The 24,286-nt window shown below is 48.5% G+C and overlaps 2 protein-coding genes across 5 annotated transcripts in view; one reads left to right on the top strand and one right to left on the bottom strand.

Moving 5' to 3' along the window:
• Window positions 1-16,399, bottom strand: part of TMEM8B (transmembrane protein 8B) — a 34,782-nt gene extending 18,383 nt beyond the window's left edge. For 3 of the 4 annotated variants that reach the window (XM_049626224.1, XM_049626216.1, XM_049626207.1), the window contains exons 1-6: window positions 15,626-16,206; window positions 11,142-11,331; window positions 10,557-10,764; window positions 4,375-4,508; window positions 3,791-4,059; window positions 2,853-3,178 (exon numbers count right to left, since the gene is read on the bottom strand). In XM_049626224.1, the coding sequence (XP_049482181.1) occupies window positions 2,853-3,178; window positions 3,791-4,059; window positions 4,375-4,508; window positions 10,557-10,764; window positions 11,142-11,331; window positions 15,626-16,163 (1,665 nt within the window). In that variant the 5' untranslated portion in view covers window positions 16,164-16,206. The other variant, XM_049626229.1, reaches the window with a different exon arrangement.
• Window positions 16,400-17,045: 646 nt separating this feature from the next.
• The window catches only part of FAM221B (family with sequence similarity 221 member B), a 13,511-nt gene continuing 6,270 nt past the window's right edge, over window positions 17,046-24,286 (top strand). Inside the window, exons 1-3 of the mRNA XM_049626239.1 lie at window positions 17,046-17,135; window positions 18,972-19,758; window positions 21,881-22,024. Of these exons, the coding sequence (XP_049482196.1) occupies window positions 18,972-19,758; window positions 21,881-22,024 (931 nt within the window). The 5' untranslated portion in view covers window positions 17,046-17,135. The remainder of the gene's footprint in view (window positions 17,136-18,971; window positions 19,759-21,880; window positions 22,025-24,286) is intronic.

Raw genomic sequence — 24,286 nt, 5'->3', positions numbered from 1 at the left:
CTACATCAAAGCCTGCCTTTCTCCTTCTCCCCGTCTTTTTCTCTCCTTCTCCCTCTCTCGTCTCCATTCTTAGAACAGAAAAACTGGAGAACACCAGATCTTCCACAGCAGAGATCTTTCAAAAACTAATGAGAAGGAAAGGCCCAATTCTGAATGTTGTCTTTGAGCAGAATTGTTTAAACTCTGTCTAGGCAAGGGAGAACATCCTGTTTCAGTCCTGTCTAGCTTGCTGGAGGGAATAGGAGGGGGACTGTTGCTGGATGTAGAAACTAGTTGTGAACAAAGGTAACTGTAAGGTTTTCAGTCACCTTCTTATCTTCACCTGGGTCTGAAGGCAGGAGGCGTGTAAAGAAATGTATTCTTCCTCAGGTGAAGTGATCCTAGGTACTAAATATCAGTAACAGAATGCCTGAGGGGTTAATGTAGCAACCTGTCTGGGATTTAAAGAAACCAGATATCCACAGGACTAAACATAAGGAGCGTCTACAACAATAAAAGTAACAGGATGCCATAAGCTCACCTCATTCAAGAAGGATTTGAGGTAGCTTATTAAATGCATATAATAGGATGAAGTAAATGCATGAGGGAAATTTAAAGATCAAGATAAGAAAATAAAGTCTGTCTCTAGCTGTGAGCCATATATTTGATGCTGACTTCCAAGCAACCAAAGCAAAAAAGGAAACATAATGAGTTACCAGATTTTATCTTATGAGTCCATAAGATAAAATTTAATCAGAGTCTCAAAAGTACAGCATCCAAAGGGGTGGTTCTCAGGAAAATTCTAATCAAAGAAGCACTGTGTTCTGTCATGCATCCTGTCCTCAACCACAAGGGTGAATTTCATACAACTTGCTTATAACTTCCTTCAATGCAAGCCAGGGTAATATGCCAGAGTATTCCATAGAAATCATTCTAGTGGGAAGCCAAAGGAAAAATGTCCTCTAGGTATGCAGTTCTGTGATCCAAATGTTCAGTTCTTGATTCCAAGGGGAAAAAAATCAAAATACTTGGAGGGAAAAAGCATAGAAGATGAGCCAACATCTTTCAGAATAAATATAATGGACTGTTTGCAGTGGGTAACAAATGTCATGGCATATAGATGGGTGTAATATAAGCGGATGAATGCAGAAAGGGCCAGGGAGGAGCCATGGGGGGTGGGGGCACTGGCCTCCTACTCTCAAGACACTGAGGAAGAACAAGTATGCGTGGTGCTGGTCTCTGAAATGGGTGCTACAGTTTCAAGGTCAAATCAAGACCTCACTGTCACTGCCCAAAGGCAGTAAGAGTCCAAATTTAAGTATGAAAATAAGGAATGTCTTCAGGTTGAAGAATGTGCTCTGTCCTGACCAGCAGAAGGACAAAAAGTTCTGAGCCATGTGCCATAAAAGACCACATCTAGCCACAGATCAGGTCTCAGGTTGGCTGATAGGAAAATGGTGCCTGCCCCCGGAGCAGGGGAATAATAGAGTTAAAAGCCTGGCTGGGGAAACAGTACATAAATTATTGGATCAATGCCAGTCTAAGACAGTCACTAAGGTCCTGATACAGGACTCTGCCCTCAGCCCAGTCTTATTTAATGCTGAAAATAATGAAGCCTGGCTCTTCGAGTGTGTGAATTACATAAAGCAGGGAAGACCCAAGGCCCAAACTAGTATTAGGCAATGGCTCAAAGATGGACATGAATTCTTCCATTCAAGTTACAAAGTTCACTGCAAAAATATGAGACAGGAATGGGCAGCAGTTCACACGAGCCAGGCAGGCTCAGAGCATGAAAATGCGTATGCCCCTTGGTTGCAAGTAGATAGACACAGAAGTTAATACGAAAAATGACTGAGAGGACACACAATTTTATGTCTTCGACTTTCCAAAACTTTTACATGTGATCCTATTATTTTTATAATAAAAAAGTAAGTGTCTACAACTGTTTTGAAGAAAATAAAAAGGAAAAAGGAAAAGACCTCAAGATGTTAGTTCACCGCGGCCCCAGGTGATTCCCCAGTGTGATGTGGAAGCTGAAAGAGGGAACTGGATCTCAGGCTGCACAAACACCACCTGCCACCCTGGTCAGACCCCCTTGGATCACTGATCTCAGAGACACCATGACCAGAGGAGACAGCAGAGGATGGGAGATGTCTAAGATGCTGAGATTGTTCAGCTTAGGGGAGATTGAGGGGCATATGAAGGACTGTTAAAATAAGATAGCATATAACAACTGTACCACACCGATACAAGGTGTAAATAATAGAGGAAACTGTGCAGGAAAAGAGGGGGGATATAGGAACTCTCTACTTTCCGCTCAATTTTTCTATAAGCTTAAAACTTCTCTGAAAAACCAAGTCTATTAATTTAAAAAAAAATAAAAAGGACAAGGATAGATTTACTGGCTATAGCTTCAGGGGCAAAACAAAGATTGGTGGGTAGAAATCCACGGAGGCAGATTTTCATGGAATGTGAAGACTGCCTTTAGCAATCAGAGCTAAATATGGACTGCATGGCCTTAAGAGGTAATGAACTCCCCATCACAGGAGATTTGCAAGAAAAGTGAACACCTGCCATAGAGACCCTTAGGAAGCGGAAGGTTAGCCTATAAAACTGGGATAAGTTTAGCCCACTCTGAGTTGCCCTGGCTGACCTAGCCCATCCGTAGTAAAGTCAATACTCAGGGGAATGTTTTTTGACCAGAATTGGGCTGAGACATGGTCGCTAATCATAAAGTTGGTCAAAAGGAACCCAGATGTGCTTCCAGAAGGAGTTAAGAGTCCCCACACCCCTGACACCTTCTCCTTGAAGTTCCCCTCCAGGACAACCTCCCCCCTCCCCCCATCACCCCCGCTGCTTTCCACCAAGAGTACCACATTAAGCTGGAGCTCCAGGCTGAGGACGCCCCCACTGTCCAGTACTGGCAGCAGCCTCAGGGCAAACACTGCCGGGCGCTCAGGGGGGAGGGCCACGCTGGGGCCAAAGAAGATGTAGAAGTGGACAGAGAAGGTATCCAGTTCATTACGCAGCGTTGGGCGCACTGGCCAGCAGTGCTCTGGTGGAGATGTGGCCCCAGGCCCCTCAGGAGAGGCCCCCAGGGATGGTGGCTCTGGGGGCAGTGGTTGGTTGCCCAGTGACTGGGGCATGTTCATGGCAGCTCCAGGGACCAGGACACGGGACAGGCTGGGCTGCGGGCACTCTGTGGGCAGAGGAAATCAGTGCTGGGGCCTGCTGCCCTCACAAGCCCTGCAGCCCCACCACAAACCAGATCTGAGCCAGACAGGAATTAGCAAAGGGTAGGGAGAGACAAGAACTAGAATCAAATGCCCCTCGGGAATATGGGGCATGCAGGGTCACAGGATCGGGCCCAGGGGGTTCCTAGTGGTCACAGCTAATGTAATGTCATGTGGAGGGAGTCCAAGTCATCTGTCCCTCCCTAAGGGCAGTGAAGACACTGTTGAAACAGATGATGGGCCCTCTCAGTGTTTGGCATGGGCTTTGGCAAGGGTGGTGGTTTTTGATGCCCCTGCCTACCCTAGGAAACTGAAAAAGTGACTAAGCCAAGGAGAGTATTGAGGTCCCTTAGTTAGCCCCAAATCCGGTGCAAAATAATGACCTGAAGGCCTTCCAACAAATCGAAGCTCCAAGTTGGTAGGGCTTTTGAGAGTGTAAAGGAGCCTGGGTGGAGTTGAGCAGACTACAGGGACATGGCAGAGGGTCAACGAACACAGCCACCACGCTGCCTCTTCCCAGCCACAGACATCAGCACAGGCTGAGTGGCAGTGGCAGAGGCAGATGTGGGGCTTCTGACCTTGCAACCGCACACACAGCTGGAAGCGGATGGTCCTGCCAGGACCCCGGGATGGTATCTCCACACGCACGTAGACCCAGTGCCCCCAGGGGGGGAGTGCCAGCTCCAGCTGGCACATCGAGGCACCTCCACAGGATACAGAGCTTGAGTTGTGCAGGGGTGGGGCCTTGGGACGTAGGCGCAGTGTCAGGGGGCAGAACAATGCCCCGCGGCTCCCCACACATACCAGCTGTGCTGAAACCCTGTAAGTAAAGCTGGGCACAAAGACCCTGGACAGAGGGGAGGTTGGGGGTAAGAAAGGACAGGTGAGAGGGTGAGAAGGACACCAGAATGAAGAAAACGCTAGGAAGAAGTTAGCAGAAAGGGACAGGGGATAACAGGAGGCCTTTTCAGGTCCTCCTGTCCATGCTGAGAGAGAGGGAGGCAGGGGTCCAACCCACCCTCAGGGCTTTGGGTGGCCCAGCAGCCCAGGTTGGCCAGAGGGTGAAAAGAAGCCAAAAGAACGCTATTGCCTGTTTGAGGCCAGGGAAGGAAGAGGGAAAGGAAGAGGGAAAGGATCAGGTTTGGGGGAGTATCTGACTTACTTGTACAGGGCTGAGCGATTGTGCGGGGAGAGGGTTTGCTCTGAGGGACGGCCAGGCACCAGCACAGCAACATCCAGCAAACGCCGGACAATCAGCTGCGGCTGAAGGAGGTACTGACACTCATCCTGGAGACCCTGAGACAAAAGCAGGGGTGGTGGGAGGGTAGAGACAGCAAGGGTGATACTAAAGCAAGGCAAACAAAATCTGCTGAGGGGTCGGGGACAAAGCTCCTCCGGCCTCTTGCCCCCAGGGCTAGGATTGAGGTCTCTCTAGGCCCTAGGTCCCTCCTGCCTTGTCTGCACCTCTGTCTTTCCTAGGTCTCTAGGATCTGCTGTGATCCTCAGCCTTGGCTGTTTGGGGACTCAAACCCAGTCCTTCCCGACAATCAGGCCTGCTCCTCCTCCACTCTAACTCCTCCTCCTGAGCAGTCCTGGACCATCCCTTGATGCAATTTCAAACTACCCCATTTCCCCTCCAAGCCCTCAAAAACTTAGAACACCGGCTCTCTTTTGGGGTTACAAAGCTCCTTGAGGCCTCCAGTCCAAACCCACCGGAGCCTACTAATCTGAATCTTTAATTTCTTTTATCCCCCACCTGCCCTCCCAAGAGCTTGTCCAGCCTCTGCTTTAACACCTCCAGGGAAGGGCCACTCTACCTCCTAGGCAACCTCCAGACCATAAACAACTTGAAAACAGGAACCTTGTCTTATTTTATTTTTGCTCCCCCAGATATGGAACGTAATATAAAGTGCGTACCTCACAGATGAATGTCTGCTGAATATATGAACCAATCAATCAATCAACACAGCTGGGGGCAGCTCTGATGTTTATGAAGCCAAAGCCTGTTTTCTGTCTCCCCTCCCACTGCTCTGCCTCAGGAGACCCACAGATTCATCTGCTTCTTCTGAATCAGGCTGGGTTTCTTCCGTTGCTGGACAACAGTCACATCTAAGCTGCTCTTCTGGGTGAAATCCCTGACCCTTGTCGACTCAGTTCACACCACCTAGCACACACAGCCTCCTCACTCTTCAGTGGGCACAGTCCCTTTGTTCTGGTTCCTCTTCTGCAACATCTGCAGCTACCTAAGCCCACCAATCCTAGCAATTCAGAGGATGGGGTTCCTGATTAGGCTTCTCTGTTATTCTGGACAAACGGCCTTATGTGGGCCCACTAAACTGGAGGCTACTGTTTATTTATGTGGTTATTCTGACCAACACAAACCTCTAAACCTCATTCAGACAAACGTTGCAGGCTCTGACATCCCACCGAGTTCCATACCATGGAATAAGCCAGCCAAGGCACTGACTTCCAGCAAAACTCCACAAGGCTGGAAGAAGGCCTTGACGGATGCCAGGCCAGAAGATCTCACTACTTCGCCTGGAATTCTTCTGTGCCTTTTGCAGCACTGCATCCTCAATGCCTAGCACACCACCTGGCAAATACTAGGTGCTAAAAAAGAGGATCCTTTCATAGAGCTCTTCAACCTACCTAGTTGCTCAGAGACCTCCATCTCTGATATCCAAAGCAGATCCCTCATCTTTGGTGTCAAACCCTAAGGCCCAGAAATACTAACGCAAGGCATCTCATCAACCCCACTTCCTAGGGCAGGAATTACCACCACAATAACTTTGCAGTAAGCAAGCCCCAAGGGTGGAGGCTCACACTTGGGAGGTGGCTCATTTCCTTGCAAGATGGACAATGCAGGGGAAGAGATACTTTCCTCCACATCTTTCTTGCTGTTGGCTTAACTGAAGGATTAGTGGACATGACCTCAATGGTTAAAATGCATTCCTTCCTTAAACCGTATAATAGGCACATCTAACACTCCTCCTTTATTGTGGAAGGAAGCACTCAATCGGTGGAGAGCAGGGAAGGTGCAGAGGTACAGCAGCCTTCGCCCTATGATAGGGCAAGAGAAAGGGCACCAGAAGCCAGGTCTTCAGGAGCTGCCAAGGCATGAGCCAGGTGAGACAGTCCAAACTGAGCCAACATCAGCAGTCATGTAAGGAACAGGGCCAAAGCAAGGACACTTGAGAAACCAGGAGGGCCAAAGTGAGAAGTAGAGTGTGAACCAGTCTGAAAGAAGCTGGGAAGAAAAGCCTTCAACTGAACTCTAGATGTCCTAGTATGGCTGGGCTGAGTTTCCTAAGGAATGCCTGAGCAGGGTAGCTAGACTCTGGATAGGGCTTACAGACTAAGATGCCCAAAGACACTTGCCCTTCTCTGTAGGGATATCCCAGTACCCAGCACAATCCCTGGCCCACATTCGGTCAGCACCAATCAACATGGAAGAGTGCTGGACAGACTGCAGGGGGCAAGAGTGGAAGCAGGGAGAGGCCTGGGAGGTTACTGCAGTGGTCCAGGACAAAGCTCAGGGAAGGTATGCTCAGAGTGGAAAGAGAGAAGTGGATGCCTCCAGAGCATGCTTTAGAAGTAGAGTCAACAAGACTTTTTCTTTATGGACTAGCTATAGAGAGTTAAAGGGAAAAGAAGAATCAAGTATGACACCAAAATTTGGAGCTTGAACAAATGGTGAATAGCAGTGCCAATTTATGGAGAAGAAAAGAGAGAGAAGAGGCTTAGCCTAGAAGAAGTAAAATGGGAATCAAAGAGATTTTTACTTTTGGCTTTGTTTTGATTTGTACATGCTAAGTTTGAGACATTTCTTGGACATCCAATCAGAGATACCAAGTAAGCAGTTAAATACAAAGTCTGAAGTTCAAAGAAATGAGGACTCATGGAATACACTTGGAAGGCATAACCTATAGGTGGTATTTAAAACTATTCTTCTGGGGACACCTAACAAGAGAATGGAGAAATAAAAAAGGAACTGTCTCAGGACCTAGCACTGGGGCCCCACAATATGCACCAGGCAGAGGAGACACCAAGAAAGGACACAGAGAAGGAGGAAGAGGTGGACAGGAGGAAAATAAGGACAGTTCTGTAAAGTCACAATGGCCAAAAGGAAAAAGTGTTTCAGTTAGGAAAGAGTAATATAAGGAACTAGTTAACAGCTAGTTACTACTTAACTCTGGAGAGGGGAAGTGGGGACCGGAAGGAGATGAAAGGAAGACTTACTTTTCACTGTATGCCTTTTGTACCTTTCGAATGTTGTACCAGGTGCATATATTACCTATTTGAAACACAAATATAATAATTTAGAAGGAGGAGGAAGAGCAGAATGAGCACTGTTAGTAGATTTTAATCTCTTCAAGTTGAGACACAGAGCTTCGCTTGGTCTTAGTTGGTGGATTCAGCCGAATCCTTTCTTCTCTAGTCTGTTTCTTTGTTTTCCTATCCTTGTTTTCATTATTTTACCTGCTTTCATTTACTTTCAAATCTTGGAGCTGGAAAGAGGAAGCATTTGAGGAGAACTCTGCTCCAGACATTTGGAAAACTTTCCCCTAATGAGCCATGTGGGTGCCAGACGTTATCTACAATCCAAAGGCCGGTCCCTCAGTGCAGGCTGGGCACCACAGAACGAGCACATGCTCCGAGACAGGGAAAACAAGGTGATGGAGGGCATGAGTCAAGACAGAAGAGGTTGATAGGAAAAGGGGGAAAAGGAAAGAAGTGAGATCAGTTTTGGACACTATGAATTTGAGAAGATGGCAGAAGAACAATAAAAATATGCCATGCCCTCACTACGTGCCAGGCTCTGTGCTGGGTGCTAGGAATACAGCAGTGAATGGCATGGACACAGGAGCTCACAGAAGCTCTCCACAGAGCTCAGGAGAATGGCCAGGGCCAGATAACTCACTTCCCTTTTACCAGCTCTTAAGGATCCCAATCACTCTCAGGATAAAGTTCAAGCTTCTAGGTCCTTCACCATCTGCTCTGCTCACCCCTCCAGCTCTCTCACCCACTCCAACAACCACTCCACACTGAACCACTTCAGTTCTCCCTTCTGTGCTTTAGCCCATGCTACCCCCACCACCTGGAATGCCTTTCCTTACTTTCTCGACATCCGGCCTCACTTCCTATTTCCTAAAACTGCCTCCACCATACTACCAAGCCGAGTTAGCCATCTCTCCTTTGTCCTCTTAAAACATCTCCTGTATCTCACGAATATACATCTTATTTATCTGTGTCCCTCACACCCAATCCAAGGTCAGAGACAAAGCAGGTGCTCAAGGACTATAGGTCCAAAGCTGAGGAGGGCCCTAGAAACAGTGTTGCCTTCTTATGGTTGGGACTCTTCAGACCTCACCCGAGGCGAAGCCTCACAGGAAGTCAGGACAATGGTATAAGGAGAAAGCAAGTCAAGAAGATGGAGCCCTGGAGGAATGCTCTGGACAATTCATCCACAGGATTGAATTTACGGAATTACCCAGAGAACTTAAGAATCCTTAAAGGCCCATGTAAGATTCCAAAAGATAATCTAATTCTTAGGGGAACCAAAAGGATGATCCTTGCCCATCCCCACCCCGAAGCCTCTAGAAGAGTCCTTGTCTAAAGACCTACATCTCTCATGGTATCCAGGTCTGCTGCCATTCATTGGGTAAGGTATAACCGTGCCCTCTTGTCTCTAATGTTGCCACATCCCAGAAGTTCTGCTGGCTAACCCTCCAGCCTGCAGTTCCAAATCCCCAGACTCTACTTCCTATATCTAGATGCAAATGGCTATGTCAAGGCTAGTTCTGACCTCTCCTAACCAGGTGTTAGCTCCTATAATCCCAGTCCAGGCCTAGGCCCCAGGTTCCTCCTGCCCATCCAGAAAGGTTTTTGGATAACTAGAACAGGGCTTCAGAAGAATTCTCCCTGTCAGTTCTCACAAAGAGAGTCAAGGATCAAAGTTATGATCAGGAATGGGCTCTTTGGGATTTGGCCAAAGACCTAAGACATTCCTCAGAATAGAATAACCCTTGGTTCTGAAGAGAGTCAAGATCCACCCAGAACCCAGAGGCATTTCCAGGTGAGTTACTAACATGCTGTCATCCAGAGGACTCCCAGGCCTTGACAGGAAATTCTCTAGCACATCACTCTCAGGAAAAACAGACCTATCACTGAGGCCTCAGGAAGCTACCTCAGACCTAGTTCCCATCTCTGATAACAGCAGTGCCGGTGCACTTGTCCCTGTACAATTCTCAACTCATTCAAAAGCCTCACAAGACCTTCTCTGAACACCAAGCTATAGCAGAAGGAGGAAAGGCAAGCCTGATACAATCACAGAGCCACAACCCTCAAGGAACTCAGCCTGGAGAGATATATCTGAGTCAAAGCTTCACCTAATTGGAAATTTCTGCCCCTTTCAATTCTCAATGGCCAAGTCCCACTACATTTCATGTTCTTCAGCACCCTGTTCTTTAAATTCTTGCTCCGTTCGTGCTCAGTCCTTCACCCTTACCACTGGCCCCACACACATAACCATCCCACTCTGCCAATGGCCAGCTCATCATACCCTCCCTTCCTGCCAATGGATAAGAATAAGAAACCTATAGATCCTATTACTAGGAGGAAACCTGGCCTGCCCAGCACCTGGAGGTGGCAGGAAATCTTTGTGGCATTTCTTTCCCCTCCAAACCAGAAGGAAGAAGCGTCCTGACCTTTGAACCTACATTTTAGACTTTAAAAATCTCCGTTCTATGAAATCAGTGCTGATATTTAGAGAAAAGGGAAACAACAGCCAGGATGGGCACCAGCTTCCCAAAGCATCCTTTTAACAGGAAAGGGCTTCCGTGACCCCAAGTGTTCTCCTATGGTCTTCCAGAGGGTATAGGGGGCTGAAATTATGAGAGAAGAGGAATGCATTCTCCTAGATGGACCAAAGACTGAGCTGAAGCCTATGAGAGTCTGCATAGCTACCACCAATCAAGATGTAGAACCAGACCAGTCCTGGGCTTCTGCAGCAGCTTCTGTGATCACCTTGAATAACCCTTGCACCTTCTAATAGGGACACTACTCCACAGTGCCAGGAATCTGACTGATTCCAGACTCTGGACTCTCCCTTCAGCTAACCTGGGACCCACTATATCCTCCTAAGGCTCCCAAATTGCCTCCTACAGATCAAGACATCTGGCCCACCAGGTAAACTTCTGCCCTCTAGCTATGCCCCACCCTAGCCACCCTTATGCTGTTACCCACCCTGGCACAAGATTAGCATGTCAAGTAGCCTGTGGGGGGAATTCAGCAGACATGGAGAAGCATCTTTGGCCCCTCCTTTCCTGGGCAGCGTTAACCCACCTTGACAGAGATGTGGCCGTGGGCCTGGGGAAGGTGGGCAGCCAAGAACCAGTCCCCAGGTAAGGGGCTGCTGACGTTAAAGATGCCTGAGGTGCGGTTGGGCAGTGTCCAGCTGAGGGTCAGTGAGAAAACCCCAGGCACAGCTGTGTCCCCCGGGAAGTGTGTGTGCAGGGGATTGATGACAGGGGGTGCCCCGGACCGGAAATACCTGGGGGACCAGAATGAGGAGAGGAAGACAATAGGCAATGGGGTGGGAGACAGGAAATGGGGAAAAGAAGAACTGTCAACTCATCGCCAATAACACAAGTGAATTCCCTACACTGATACATACAACAAAGTGGTTCCAGGTCAGGAGTCAGGACATAAAGAGTAAAAGGTCAGCTCAGACTCTCACACAGTCAAACAGTACTCAGGAAGTAGTCAGGAGACAAAGGTCTTGTCCCTCACTCAGTCATACTTCAATCCGGACAAGGGTCAGGGATCAGGGTCAGGAGGTCAGTTTAGATACTCATAAAGTCACACTTTAGTTTGGAGAGTGGTCTGGGGTTGGAGGTGGGGTCACGATGTTAACACTTGGACACTCACACAGTCACACTTTGGTCTGGACAGTGGTCCCCAAAAGTTCCCCCCTGCTCCTTGAAGATGATGAGGTTCCAAACAGCCAGGAACGTGTCCTCGGGAACGTGGAAGTGGAAGAGCTCGGTGCTGGCAAAGGAGCGGAAGGGACTCAGCTTGCGGGGTGAGCAGGTGGAGTAGTCAGTCAGGAAGAGGCCTCCTGGGGAGCATGCAAGAGAAAAAGGAGCAGCGTAGGACTCAGGGCATTTCTGCTAAGCAACAGGCACACCAATCTTCCTCACCGATAGCACAAACTCAACAAATATTCTCTTCTGAGCCAGGAGCTGGGTCTCATGCTACCCTAGCCATCATCTGCTTTAATCCTTACAATGCCTTGGGGAAAATGACCTGTTTTTACAGATAAGGAAACTGAGGCTCAAGCCTAGACCAAACTGAGATTTCAAACCTACATCCATCTACATCCCAAACCAGGACCCTTTATATGACCCCTCACTTAGGAGCCATTGTTCTCCTCTTAGCAAGCCTAATAACACACATGTGTGAATGGCACACTTGTGTGTGTGTGTGTGTGTGTGTGTGTGAGTGCGCGCGCGCGCGCGCGTGTGTGTGTGTGTTGGCATGGGCTCTTGGGCCACTGAGCAGGCTAAACTCCACCTGTGGAGCTTCAAAGTCAGCAAGGAACTGTCTAACTTTCCTTGTTTATTTTCTTCCCCTTTCTGTTCCCCTGTGGTCCCAAGAGCAGTGAAAACCCTCAGAAGCCTCACAAAAGCTGTCTGTATACTGGCTCAGGGCAGGAGGGAGGGTAGGGTGGAAATGTGGTGAGGATGCAAAGGACCAGCTTGGGTGGCAGAGGCAAGAACAGGAGCTGGCAGACACCATGAGAACTCCCAGGAGAGAAGGGAGTCATCAGGCCCTCTAGGATTCAGAATGAACAACCAGAGGGCGTTTCCCCAGAGGAAGACCCAGTGAGGCAGTCAGTTCATGACTCAGTGGAATCTCAAACCACTTGGAAATATTCACACTTGGGGCTGGGGGGTACTGGTCATCTCTAACTGAAGTGCCAAGCTACAAGATACCTGATCATGGTTGTTCAGAGCACAGCCAAGGTGAGCAAAAAAGTCTAGCGGCAGCAGCTAGCCAGGCAAACACACAGGCACTATGACTGCTAGAATTGTGAAAATAACCTGTAGCTCAGCTGCATAGAAGGGTGTCCCAAATGGCAGGCAAAATTCTGGAGAATCTGACTGCTCTAGAGATTTAAGACCAGCCCCAGAAAAGCACAGAAGGATGCCCCCAAGACAGATGAGAAGGCTCGGAACTCAAGCAGCTTCAGGACAGAGCAGGGGCTGGAGGGGAGACCCTGGACGAGAGTTTTCAGCCAAATAGGAAATACCCGCAAGGCTTACCCCGTCTGACAATCTCCCTTCCAGAAATGGGAGCTATAACTCCAAAAATGAGGTATATGATACAACAGAGAAAGAGCTACCTGGGAAAGACAGTCTGCAGAAGGAGGGAGCACAGGTAAGGAGGACACCGGTGAACTTCAAGGTCACCCTACCCAGAGCTGCCCTAAATATGTAGAGGCCACTGGCCCTAGACTGGCCTATCCTCATCTTCAAAGGCCAGTTACACCAAAGGACTAGTCAGTCCAGTTCAGACCACATGATTGGTCTCAACTGTCAGCGAGGAAGACCTGCCACCTTGCAAGCTGAGCACTGATTAACAGGGAGGCAGAAAGCCAAGAGCTAAAAAGCTTGGATACTATGGTTACAAGCAAGCAGAGCTCTGGAGCGCCCTCTGCTGGGGTTGAGGGAGGGCCTCTCTTCCTCCAAAGCGGGTACCAGAGATGGGTCACGGATGGGCCATTGCTACTGCTAGGAAGAAATGTTGGCCAGGCCCCCAATGCGGACTCTCAGAGAACTGGTGGTGAAAAGTAGCTAATGAGTTTTGGGAAACAGTGGATAAACAAATACAAAAATCCTTGTGATTCAAAGAAACATGGCATGGCCAGGAGAACCGGGGAACTAGTTAAGCCACCCCAAAAGTGGCCAGGGGCTATAGAGATCATGGAATGGGCGAGTGGGAAAAGTCCAGCAACCTGACATGGTGGGAGGAACCCAGAAGGTCTGAGGGGAGACGCTTGAGAGAGCATCCACAGCCCCAATCACCACAAGCTCTGGTTTGGCATTTCACAACAGAGCTGTGGCCCAGAGGAAACATGAGTAAAGCCCTGGTCAAGCTCAGATGAAGCTGTCCTGGATGCTCCACTACCTCCACATGAAGCTAGAGTGACTCTCTACCACCATCTGAAACATACATGCACATACACAGACAGACATACAGACACACATGCATACAGGCAGAGGCGGGCCCTGCTAGTGATAGCACTAGGTAGAACAAAAGGCCACTTCCTGGAATGGGCAGGCACACCTGGGCTATGCAACTACAGTCAGCGGAGGAAAAGATCCAAGGATTGGGGTAGGACCAGGAGACCCAGGAGGTACCTTCCATTCCTGAAATGAGATTGAAGCCAATAATAAGCATTTATCAAGACTATGCTATGTGCTATGATGTGCTACGATGGTCCTGTGACACTGCCAGCCTCTCCTCTGGTGAAACCTATCACCACCACTAGTCACAGAGCACCCCTGCAGGCAGGCCACCAAGGCAGTGATTATTAACAGCATTAAGGGCAACTCTGCCCGAAGTAGGGCCTATTCAGTGCTCTTTTCCAACTTCATTACAAGTCTCCCCAAAGCACCTGAACCCACTTCTGGACAATCGTGTTTTAACCCACACCTTTTAGCTTTATACAGTTCTGTGGCTCATGAACAAAGAAGTCATGGTGGCAGGGATGGAAGCTATGAATTGGGCTCAACAGTATGGATTCTCCCTGGCCCGAACTGAAAAACTGGTGTGGCTGCTACCTCCTCTGAGTGTCTAATCTGCCAGCAGCAGTAATCAACATTGAGCCCCTCTAGAGCTCCTTCCTCCAAAGAGTCAGGCTAGGGCTGACCAAACACTGCCAAACACTGCCTCCAAATAAGAAATCCATTTGGAAGGTGACACTTCAGTAATCCATCTATACAAGAAGCATGTTCCTCCTGAAGAGGAACATGTATTCTTCCCCTCACGTAATAACATAGGCGCTCAGAGGACACACGGGCTCACATGCACCCCACAGAACATACCAACAGACAAGCATGTACGTACACGGACATGACCAGCATTCCCAGGGACCCCTAAGGTACACACACAGATGCTTAAGTGCCCAGATGCCAGTGCACATACACATAGAGTTTGGACATCTCTGCAGGGGCACAACCGTTGGCATGTATTGATCTCCTCAAGCTTGTACACTGAACTAGGCCCCCAGGGCTCACCGAAACCCAGCTCCGACCCTCAGCTGCTCGGGTGTTATTGCCAAAGACTCCCTTAGGCACATCTCCATCCTATCTACAGTGCCACCCACCAGAGGTGGCAGGGGTTGAGGCCATGAAGACCACAGTCATCTCCTTATGATAGGGCCAACTTTATGGCATATCTCCTACAGCCACGACCCCCTCCTCCTATCACATTCTACCCATTAAGAAGTTGGACCTCTCTCTCTCTGAATCACTTCCTCCCTGAATGGTGGCTGTAGGTTGACAACCGGCAAATGAGGAAGAATTTGTGGATTAAGCCTCCTTTTGGAAAGACAGGGGAGAGGACAGGTTGTGCTTTGAGTCTTCTCCCAACTGGGTCAATTTTCCTATTAGGCATATGTTGCAGTGAAAAAAACCACTAGTATGGGACAGGAATTAGGAAACTTTTTTCTAGCCCCAGTGCCACCATTTACAAGCTTGTATGACCTTGGGAAAACTGCCCCCCAACTGAGCCTCAGTTTCCCCATCTGTAAAATGGCCCCATCTGTATTTCAAAACTACTCTAAAAGTGTCAGGAATTATTCCTAAGCAAGTCAAGTTTATCTGGAACAAGGCTCATTACCAAAAACAAATCCCGTTATGATGGTGACTAACCCATGTCCATCTGTTTGCTGCACGTTGTTCTCAAAACTGTTTTCTTAACCCTGTTTTAATGCATGCCCAATATCTCAAAGTTTAGGCCACATCTTCCCACACTGGACTAAAGGCTCTCTGGTGTAGGAGGATCATGTCTCCCCCATCAAACTTCCCTTGCAGGAGAAGTTTCCAAGTTTTCTTCCTCGGAAAAGCAAGAGTCAATGTGGGGTCAGAGTGGACACCAGCAAAGAAAACCTTGGAGTCTCTGTCTTGGGGACTATTAGGCACCTGCTGAGCCTCAAGCCCACAATTTGCTCTCTTCTGAGCCTCCCAATTCCTCTCAGTTGTGTAAGACCTCTCTCCTCCCTATTTCTCCCCACCTCTTCCCCAGTGATCTAGCTGCCCAGGTCCCACCTCTCCTGAATCCCTCCAGTCCATCCCTCCCTGCCAGAACCCCATCCCTGCCTCGGTGCTTCCTGCTTCTGCACTCACCAGCCCCTGGGCCAAAGACAGAGAACAGCAACAGCAGCAATAAGGCGGGCGGCAGCTGGAGCCCAGACCTGAGTCGAGGCTGGGAGAGGGGCACGGTATGAGAGAGAGGGGTGGGTAGTGGGAGAGACTTGGGTAAACACAGAGACGAGGGCAAAGGCTGAGATAATGGATTGGGCTGCGCTAGGCACTGGGGTTTGAACAAGGGCAGGGAAAGGGATGGAAGGAGGGGCTGTGATGGGGACTGGAGCAAGGGTAGGGTTTGGGCCTGGGGCTTAAGCAAACACTGGGAATGGGGTCGGGACAGGGAATGGGCTGGGATTTGTGACAGAAGGTGGAACACGGGGATAGGCGGGGTTAGGGGCCAGGAAAGGCACTGGGACTGGGACTGGAGCGGGGGCCTGGGTCGGGACCTGGATCTGGGCATTCGCTGGGACTCAGGCCGGGGCTGGGACCGATTTGGGAAGCGGGGCGAGGGCGGGGCTGGGGGCCAAGGGCTGGATGGGGATAGGACGAGGGGCCGGGACAGGGGCTGGGCCATGGCCCGGGGCGGGGGCGGGGCCGGACCGGCCAGCGCGGGGCGCGCGCAGAGCTGACCCACGGCTCCGCTCCCCACCCCCGGGGGGTGGCTTTCGGTGTCCTTGTGGGCCCGGGGCTGGGGTCGGGCCGGCTGAGGCCAGGCCCGGGACCTGGGTAGGAGTTCAGGCCTGGGCGACTCCGGGCTGCGCTGGACCGGCGATAACCAGGCCCCGCGGCGGCGGCCTCAGCCTGACGTAGTACGACACTCCGCCCCTCCTCAATTCGATTGGTCCTTATCAGTAAAGCCCACCCCATGCCCTATTCTATTGGTCTCCAACTTGAGTCTGCGGGCCTCCGAGGACAGACTCCCGCCCCAGCCCCAGCTGCCTGAACCCTGCCTTTCTCACCCCATCCTGGGAGCCCCGAAGCCCACCTCGGATCCTCACAGTCCCCACTGATGGAGCCACACACATCTCATAGGAACCTTACAGAGACCCTCACAAACCCAGACACCTACGGACGTCCCCACAGATGTCCGCAGACTACCCAAACACTCTCACAGAGATCCAACAAACCCCTTTAAGAGAAGTGAGCCCCCTAAACTCGTCCCCTTTGGTCCAATGCAGCCTCCTCTGGAGACCGGACTGTTGTTGCCACGGAGACTACCGGGCGTTCCGATTGCTCTGGTGACGGATCCCTCCTCTCCTGGCCCGGGTTCCAGAGGTTTCAGTCAAGCTCCTCCCTCAACGGCCCCGGAACCCCTCGTCCCTCCCCAAGTCCCCCTCCCCAGATCTGGCCAGAGCTCCTTTGCGAATTTCTGCAGGTGTCCAAGTCCCCTCGCCAAGTCGTAGACTTGAAGGCAAGGCCTCTCATTACATAGCAAGTACAGCCAGGTCTCATCCAAGAGCCTTCCATCCCTCGCTAACATTTCCCCTTCCCAGCTTAAGACGAGATCCTGACCTAAGGACTTGTAACAGCCAAGACAGGCCCAGAGGTATGTAGTTTCTCCAATGGCTCTTCCTCCAAGTCCTCATCTCGTTCCCTTCCTAACATATTCTGTCCCTTCCCACCTTGGTCCAACCCTCTCCCATTCTCTACTTTTCATCCTTACCCTCCCCGTCCACCACGTTTCTCCACCCAGTTCCGTCTTCCCCCTTCTTTTTCTCTTTCCTCTCCTCCCACCGACTGATTCTCCACCCTCATCTTCCTAACCTACCTCTCTCACTACTTCTTGTCCCAAGCTTCCCCTTTGGAAAGACTAATGAATACAAGTAATGAATCCATCTGGAGCATGAGGGGGAAAGTAGGGAGCACAGAAAGTTAAGGCTGGAAAAGTTAGGCAGTGTTGCAAGTAATGACAGGCCTTGAATGTCAGGTCCAGAAATTTGGAGTTAATCTTTAAGCTGAGACGACTGAGTGTTTTCAAGCAAAGGAACAGCATTGTTAGGCTTGCATTTTAGAACGATCTCCAGTGGGTCATTAAGGAGGGCTGACTTCTTTTAGACATCCCTCCAAGATAAATTAGTCACACCTCACTCCCCACAGCATCCTGAGCTTACCCCAGCACAACATCAACTCATCTGTATTGTCATTGGGTTAACCTGGTCCACCTTCCCAGATTCTTTCAGAGTCCAGTGCTTACTTAGCACAGTGCCTGGGTGAAAGTGTAAGATTGGGCTCTTTAAAAAGTATAAGTTTACAGGGGCACCTGGGTGGCTCAGTCAGTTAATCTTCCAACTCCAGCTCAGGTCATGACCTCACGGTTCGTGGGTTTGAGCCCCGTGTCGGGCTTGGTGCTGACAGCTCAGAGCCTGGAGCCTGCTTTGGATTCTGTGTCTCCCTCTCTCTGTTCCTCCCCTGCTCATGCTCTGTGTCTCAAAAAAAAAAAAAAAAAAAAAAAAAAAAGTTAAAAAAAATTTAAGTATAAGTTACATAAATCAATGAAAGAATGGCTGAGTAGATTGATGTGCTGGGGAAAGTCGCAGAGGGGCAAAGTTATTACATAATCCAGGTAGAAAACTATGAGAACTTGAACAGAATTGGAGGGGAAAGAAAGGAGAGAATGGATTTTGGGAATACAGTATTTAGAAGACAGGAAACACAGTTCTTGGTGCCTATTTGAAGATGAGGGCTGAGAGGAAAGGATAAGACTAAAATAATTTCCAGAGTCAGTTTTGATGCCCTGTGGGACATCCATTTAGCAATGTCCAGCAAGCAATTGGGTTTGAGTGTGAAGTACAGGGATTTAAAGAGGTCTGAGCTGGAATTATGGATTTAGAAATCATCAGCATACCAGCCGGAAGTAATTGAAGCCTTGGACATGAATGACATCAAGGGAGGCTTGATTATGATCCCTAGACAAAACAGGCTGCAGTCAGGGCCCTGCCTAATGCATCATGGCATTGTCCTGCACTCTTAAGAGCAAACCCCCACCTTGGCTTGGTAGTATCCCAGTCTCTAGAACTCCACTGCCTGAACATCCTGGTCCTAAGGCTCAGGCCCCTGCTCTTGGACTAGCCAAGCTGCTATGTTCAGGCTCTTCCTGGGGCATGGTCCTCTGCTACCATCTACTGATGGGATTCTGACTGCTTCAGCCTTTCTATCTTTAAGCTCCCTCACAACCCATAGCTACATGCCACATGGCATCTAGGCACACAGGTGAACCTCTTGGCACCATAACCTGACCCAAAGTTCCTCTTGCTTCCCCTTTACATCTCAGGTGCACAGAAAACTTTATCCTAATTCCATAATCCCCCCGTGAACTCTGACTTGCAGACCCTCCAACCTCCAGTCCCAACCTAATGAAGCCTGTACCTTATTCTACCACTAGATGGAAGCAGACGAGGTCACAGAAGAGCCTCAAACCGCCATGGATGCAGAGGAACACCCCTCTTCAAAGGACCCCTCTGCCAAGGACTCACAGGAGCCCCCTGGCCCTGAAACATCCTTTGAGACTTCCATCCCTGAGACCCCGTTAGAGCCCCACACCTCTGAGATCCCTTTAGAGCCCCACATCTCTGAATCTCATAGGACACCATCTGCTTCCCAGGCCCTTTTAGAGACCCCCACCTCTGAAACCCCTTTGGCAACTTACATCCCTGAGACCCCCTTAAAGCCCCACACCTCTGAATCTCATATGACACCATCTGCTTCCCAGGCCCCTTTAGAGATCCACACCTCTGAAACCCTTTTGGAGCCTTCCATCCCTGAGACCTCTTCAGGATACTCTGTCTCTGAGATCCCTTTGGAAACCCCTATCCCTGAGACCCTATTGGAGACTCACATGTTTAAGGTCCCAGAGAAACACCTTTCTTTTCATACCTCATCACAAGGCCGTATCACTGTACCTTCCTCTAATACTCTGAAGGAAGACCTCTCTGAGTATTCCTCCAGTGAGGTCTCACAGACAGGGAGGTCTACCCAGATCTCTGAGTCTGAGATCCTTCAAAAGCACTCCCTTTCAGGCCCTTCAGCCCAGGTCCACCTGGACACATCTGCAAAGGAGAAGGAAGAGGAAGGAGAGGACAAGGAGCAGGTGGATGCCACTGACAGTACCGCACACACAGCTCAGCCTGGACACCAGCTGGGCAAGAAGAAGGGGAAGAAAGGAGTTAGCCGTAATTGTGCCTGCACTTTTCCCCATTCCCCATTATATATATAATTTATTGTCAAATTAGTTAACATACAGTGTACACAGTGCACTCTTGGCTTAGGGAGTAGATTCCCGTGGTTCATCACTTATATACAACACCCAGTGCTCATCCCAGCAAGTGCCCTCCTCAATGCCCATCACCCATTTTCCCTGCCCCCTAACCCCCCACCCCATCAACCCTTAGTTTGTTCTCTGTATTTTAGAGTCTCTTTTGGTTTGCCTCCCTCTCTGTTTGTAACTATTTTTTTCTTTCCCTTCCCCCATGGTCTTCTGTTAAGCTCTTCAAGTTCCACATATGAGTGAAAACATAGGATATCTGTCTTTCTCTGACTGACTTATTTTTTAGCATAATACCCTCCAGTTCCATCCAAGTTGTTGCAAAGGGCAGGATTTCATTCTTTCTCATTGCCAAGTAGTATTCCATTGTATATATAAACCACATCTTCTTTTTTTTTTTAATTTTTTAATGTTTATTTTTGAGAGACAGAGGCAGCATGAGTGGGGGAGGGGCAGAGAGAGAGGGAGACCCAGACTGTGAAGCAGGCTCCAGGCTCTGAGCTGTCAGCACAGAGCCCGATGCAAACCACATCTTCTTTATCCATTCATCAGTTGATGGACATTTGGGCTCTTTCCATAATTTGGCTTTCCATAATTTGTTGAAAGCGCTGCTATAAACATTGGGGTACATGGGGTACATGTGCCCCTATGAATCAGCACTCCTGTATCTTTTGGATAAATTCCTAGTAGTGCAATTGCTGGGTCTTAGGGTAATTGTATTTTTAATTTTTTGAGGAACCTCCACACTGTTTTCCAGAGCGGCTGCATCAGTTTGCATTCCCACCAACAATGCAAAAGGGTTCCCCTTTCTCCACGTCCTCTCCAGCATCTATTATTCCCTGAATTGTTAATTTTAGCTACTCTGACCAGTGTGAGATGGTATCTCAATGTGGTTTTGATTTGTATTTCCCTGATGATGAGTGACATTGAACATCTTTTCATGTGTCTGTCAGCCATTCAGATGTCTTCCTTGGAAAAGTGTCTTTTCATGTCTTCTGCCCATTTCTTCACTGGATTATTTGTTTTCCAGGTGTTGGGTTCGTTAAGTTCTTAATAGATTTTGGACACTAATCCTTTATCTGATATGTCATTTGCAAATATCTTCTTCCATTCCATTGGTTGCCTTTTAGTTTTGTTGATTGTTTCCTTTGTTGTGAAGAAGCTTTTTATCTTTGGAGCTCCTGGGTGGCTCAGTCAGTTAAGCATCTGACTTCGGCTCAGGTCGTCATCTCACAGTTCATGAGTTTGAGCCCTGCATCAGGTTCTGTGCTGACAGCACAGAACCTGGAGCCTGCTTCAAATTCTGTCACCCCCCCTCTCTCTCTGCCCCTCCCCTGCTCTCTCTCTCTCTCTCTCTCTCTCTCTCTCAAAAATAAGTGAACTTAAAATTTTTTTTGAAGAATCTTTTTATCTTGATGAGGTCCCAATAGTTCATTTTTGCTTTTATTTCCCTTGCCTTCAGAAACATGTCAAGTAAGAAGTTGCTGTGGCTGAGGTCAAAGAGGTTGTTGCCTGTTTTCTCTTCTAGGATTTTGATAGTTTCCTGTCTCACATTTAGGTCTTTCATCCATTTTGAATTTATCTTTGTATATGGTGTAAGAAAGTGGTCTAGTTTCATTCTTCTGCATATTGCCGTCCAGTTCTCCCAGCACCATTTGCTAAAGAGGCTTTTTCCATTGCATATGCTTCCCTGCTTTATCAAAGATTAGTTGGCCATATATTTGTGGGTCCAATTCTGGGTTCTCTATTCTATTCCATTAGTCTATGTGTCTGTGCCAATACCATACTGTCTTGATGATTACAGCTTTGTAGTAGAGGCTAAAGTCCGGGATTGTGATGCCTCCAGCTTTGGTTTTCTTTTTCAACATTACTTTGGCTATTCAGAGTCTTTTGTGGACTTTTCCCCATTCTCATCACTGTCTTACACCTGTCCCAATAAGAGGGGATTGGGTTACTCTTTGACCTGGCCCCTTCTTTTAGTTTTAGGGACTCCTTACTTCCCTTTGGTTACTCAGCCTCTCCCTTCCCAGGTTATGCGGTCCAACCAGAGGTCCCCGCTCAGCAGACAGAAATGGTGGAAGTGGCTAAGGCAATGCACAGAAAGAAGTTCAGTGCTCAGGCAAATTATCTTTTCCAATGGGAGAAGAATGCAACCCTGAATGCCATCCAGACAGGTGAGCCCAGGAAGCCCTTGAGAGGCCTGTGACAGGCCCATGGCCAACCTCCATTCCAACTATATCAGGGAACCTGCCCTGAACAATGGAGAGCTGCTTCTTGTAGAAATGGCAATGCTGCCTGCCTGAAATATTGGAGTGGAGCAGGCAGGTGGGCCAAAGTGGATGGCATGGGTGCAGGAAAAAAGTGAAGATATTCATATAAAACCCAGGTAGGGACAGGCAGCTAAAATGAAGTTGTTTAAAAAAAAAAAAAAAAAGCAGGGCCACAGGCCGACCCCACATCTAGGGCTCTAATAGCCTACACCAAACAGACCTTAAAGCAGAGATGGCCCAGACCTTGGATAGTCCAGGAGACTTGGTGCTCTGACATGGCAAAAGGCCTTGGTCCCCTTGGTTGAACTCCATTAAAAGGCTGTCACCCTGCATGCCAGACCGAGAGTCACCTGGTACCCAAAAGCCATGAGTCTCTCCACCAAAAAGGAGAGTTGTACCTCCCAGCCCTGTCAATTCCAAGTCTCAGCCCAGAATTAGTACTTTTCACAGCCCCATTAGTGGCTTGCTAGCTTATCTAGTTGGCATAGAAAGGGTGTGCAGATGTGCTAGGTATACATATGCCATCCGGTGTGTGAGCACGTGTACCTGTGTTGCTGAACTTCATGTCTACAGGGAATACCTTCAGAAAGAAGGCCACCCTGACCCACTCTGCAGATTCTGGGGTTTCTAGACTGAATTAGATAGACATCACTGTATTTATTTTTGTCTTTCATACTTCCTTTCCCCTTATGATAGGAAGAGAGTTATGTTGAGACTAGATGGGCCTAAGATAGAAAGACAGCCAGGTAATTCTATGTCCTTCTCCCTCCTCCATGCAATTTGCTTTCCTCATTCTCATGCAGGGCCCCTTCCCCCTCCACCCCGGGCCAAGAAAGTCACAATGATCTCATTTGGGTCTCTAGAGAATCCATATATGTTCTGTGTAGAGAAAGAGCAAGTGTAAGCTTTTCTTTTATTTATTCAGCATTTATTGAGCACCAACTATGTGTCAGGCATTGAGCTAGATGTGGAGGTAGTGGTTGGTGGGATTTCAAAAACAAAATCCCTCAAATAATTTGTACTCTAATGAGAGACACCAAAAAGTAAAAGGATAATTGTAATTCATTCTAATAATTGCTGTGACTGAGGTTAGCCCAGAGTGCTGCATGAGCATAGATAAGAGGCACCCAATCTTGGGGGCTCAGGGAATAAGCCTTGGAAGGGATGACTTCTCAGCTGAAATCTGTAAGATGAGTAAAAAGAGGTGGCCAAGTAAAAGGTGAGGTAAGGTGAGACATGCAGGGCAAGGCACCAGGAGGAAACTGCAAGCAATGTTGGACAGAGGTCAGCTCTGGACCGGGAGAATTGTACAGGCATTTCTGTGGCAAAGGTCAAGAGTTGGGACTATATCCTAAGGGCACGTGAGAGTCACTGCAAGATTTTAAATGGGACAACAACACGACCAAATTTGTGTTTTTGAAAGACCACTGTGTCAGTAGCATAGACTGGAGAAAGATACGACTGGACATAGGAAGACTACATTTGGCCCTGGTAACAGTCTGGGTAAGAAGTGAATGGGTATAGGTGGATGAAGTAGATTCAAGAAACGCTGAGAAGACAAAACTGACCTTTGGATCTTTGGATGTGTAGGATAAGAAAGAAGGACATGCCTGGAATGACATCTAGGTGTTTGGCTTAAGAGACTGATTAGATGATGATGCCATTCACGAATGCCTAAAACAGAGTAGATGCATAAGTACATGTTGGATGAACAGAGGACAAAGGATGAGGGTGAGGTTCAGAAGGAAGAATTGAATTTACTGCATTTGAAGTGCTTGTGGAACATGCTGGTAAAAGGGTCCAGTAGACAACTGGCTGTATGGGTCTGAAGCTCAGGAGAGAAGTCTGGACTAGAGGCATCCTTCATGAAAAGACATATGTTGTATGGAGATATTCTAAGCAAAAAGAGATGTTATCATGCAAATGTGAGTATGTGACCATGGAATTGACTGTGTTGTACCTTGCCTGGTATTTTCACAGTAAGCATCTGTGCCGTAGACCTCTTTGCCACAAATATTATTCTGCAAAGTTAATTGACCATAAGGCAATTTGCCATAAAAGATTAAAAAAAAATAACTAGTTGACAGTTTGGTTTGACAGTTTGTTGGTTTTATCCACTGTTTGGCAGTTTGGTTTCATTTCTCCACTGACACAGTGCTCCCATTT

This window comes from Panthera uncia, chromosome D4, assembly GCF_023721935.1.
Source record: "Panthera uncia isolate 11264 chromosome D4, Puncia_PCG_1.0, whole genome shotgun sequence".
Lineage (NCBI taxonomy): Eukaryota > Metazoa > Chordata > Mammalia > Carnivora > Felidae > Panthera > Panthera uncia.
The sequence above is the reverse complement of the archived record's forward strand: the minus strand, read 5'-3'. Positions and strand labels throughout refer to the sequence as shown.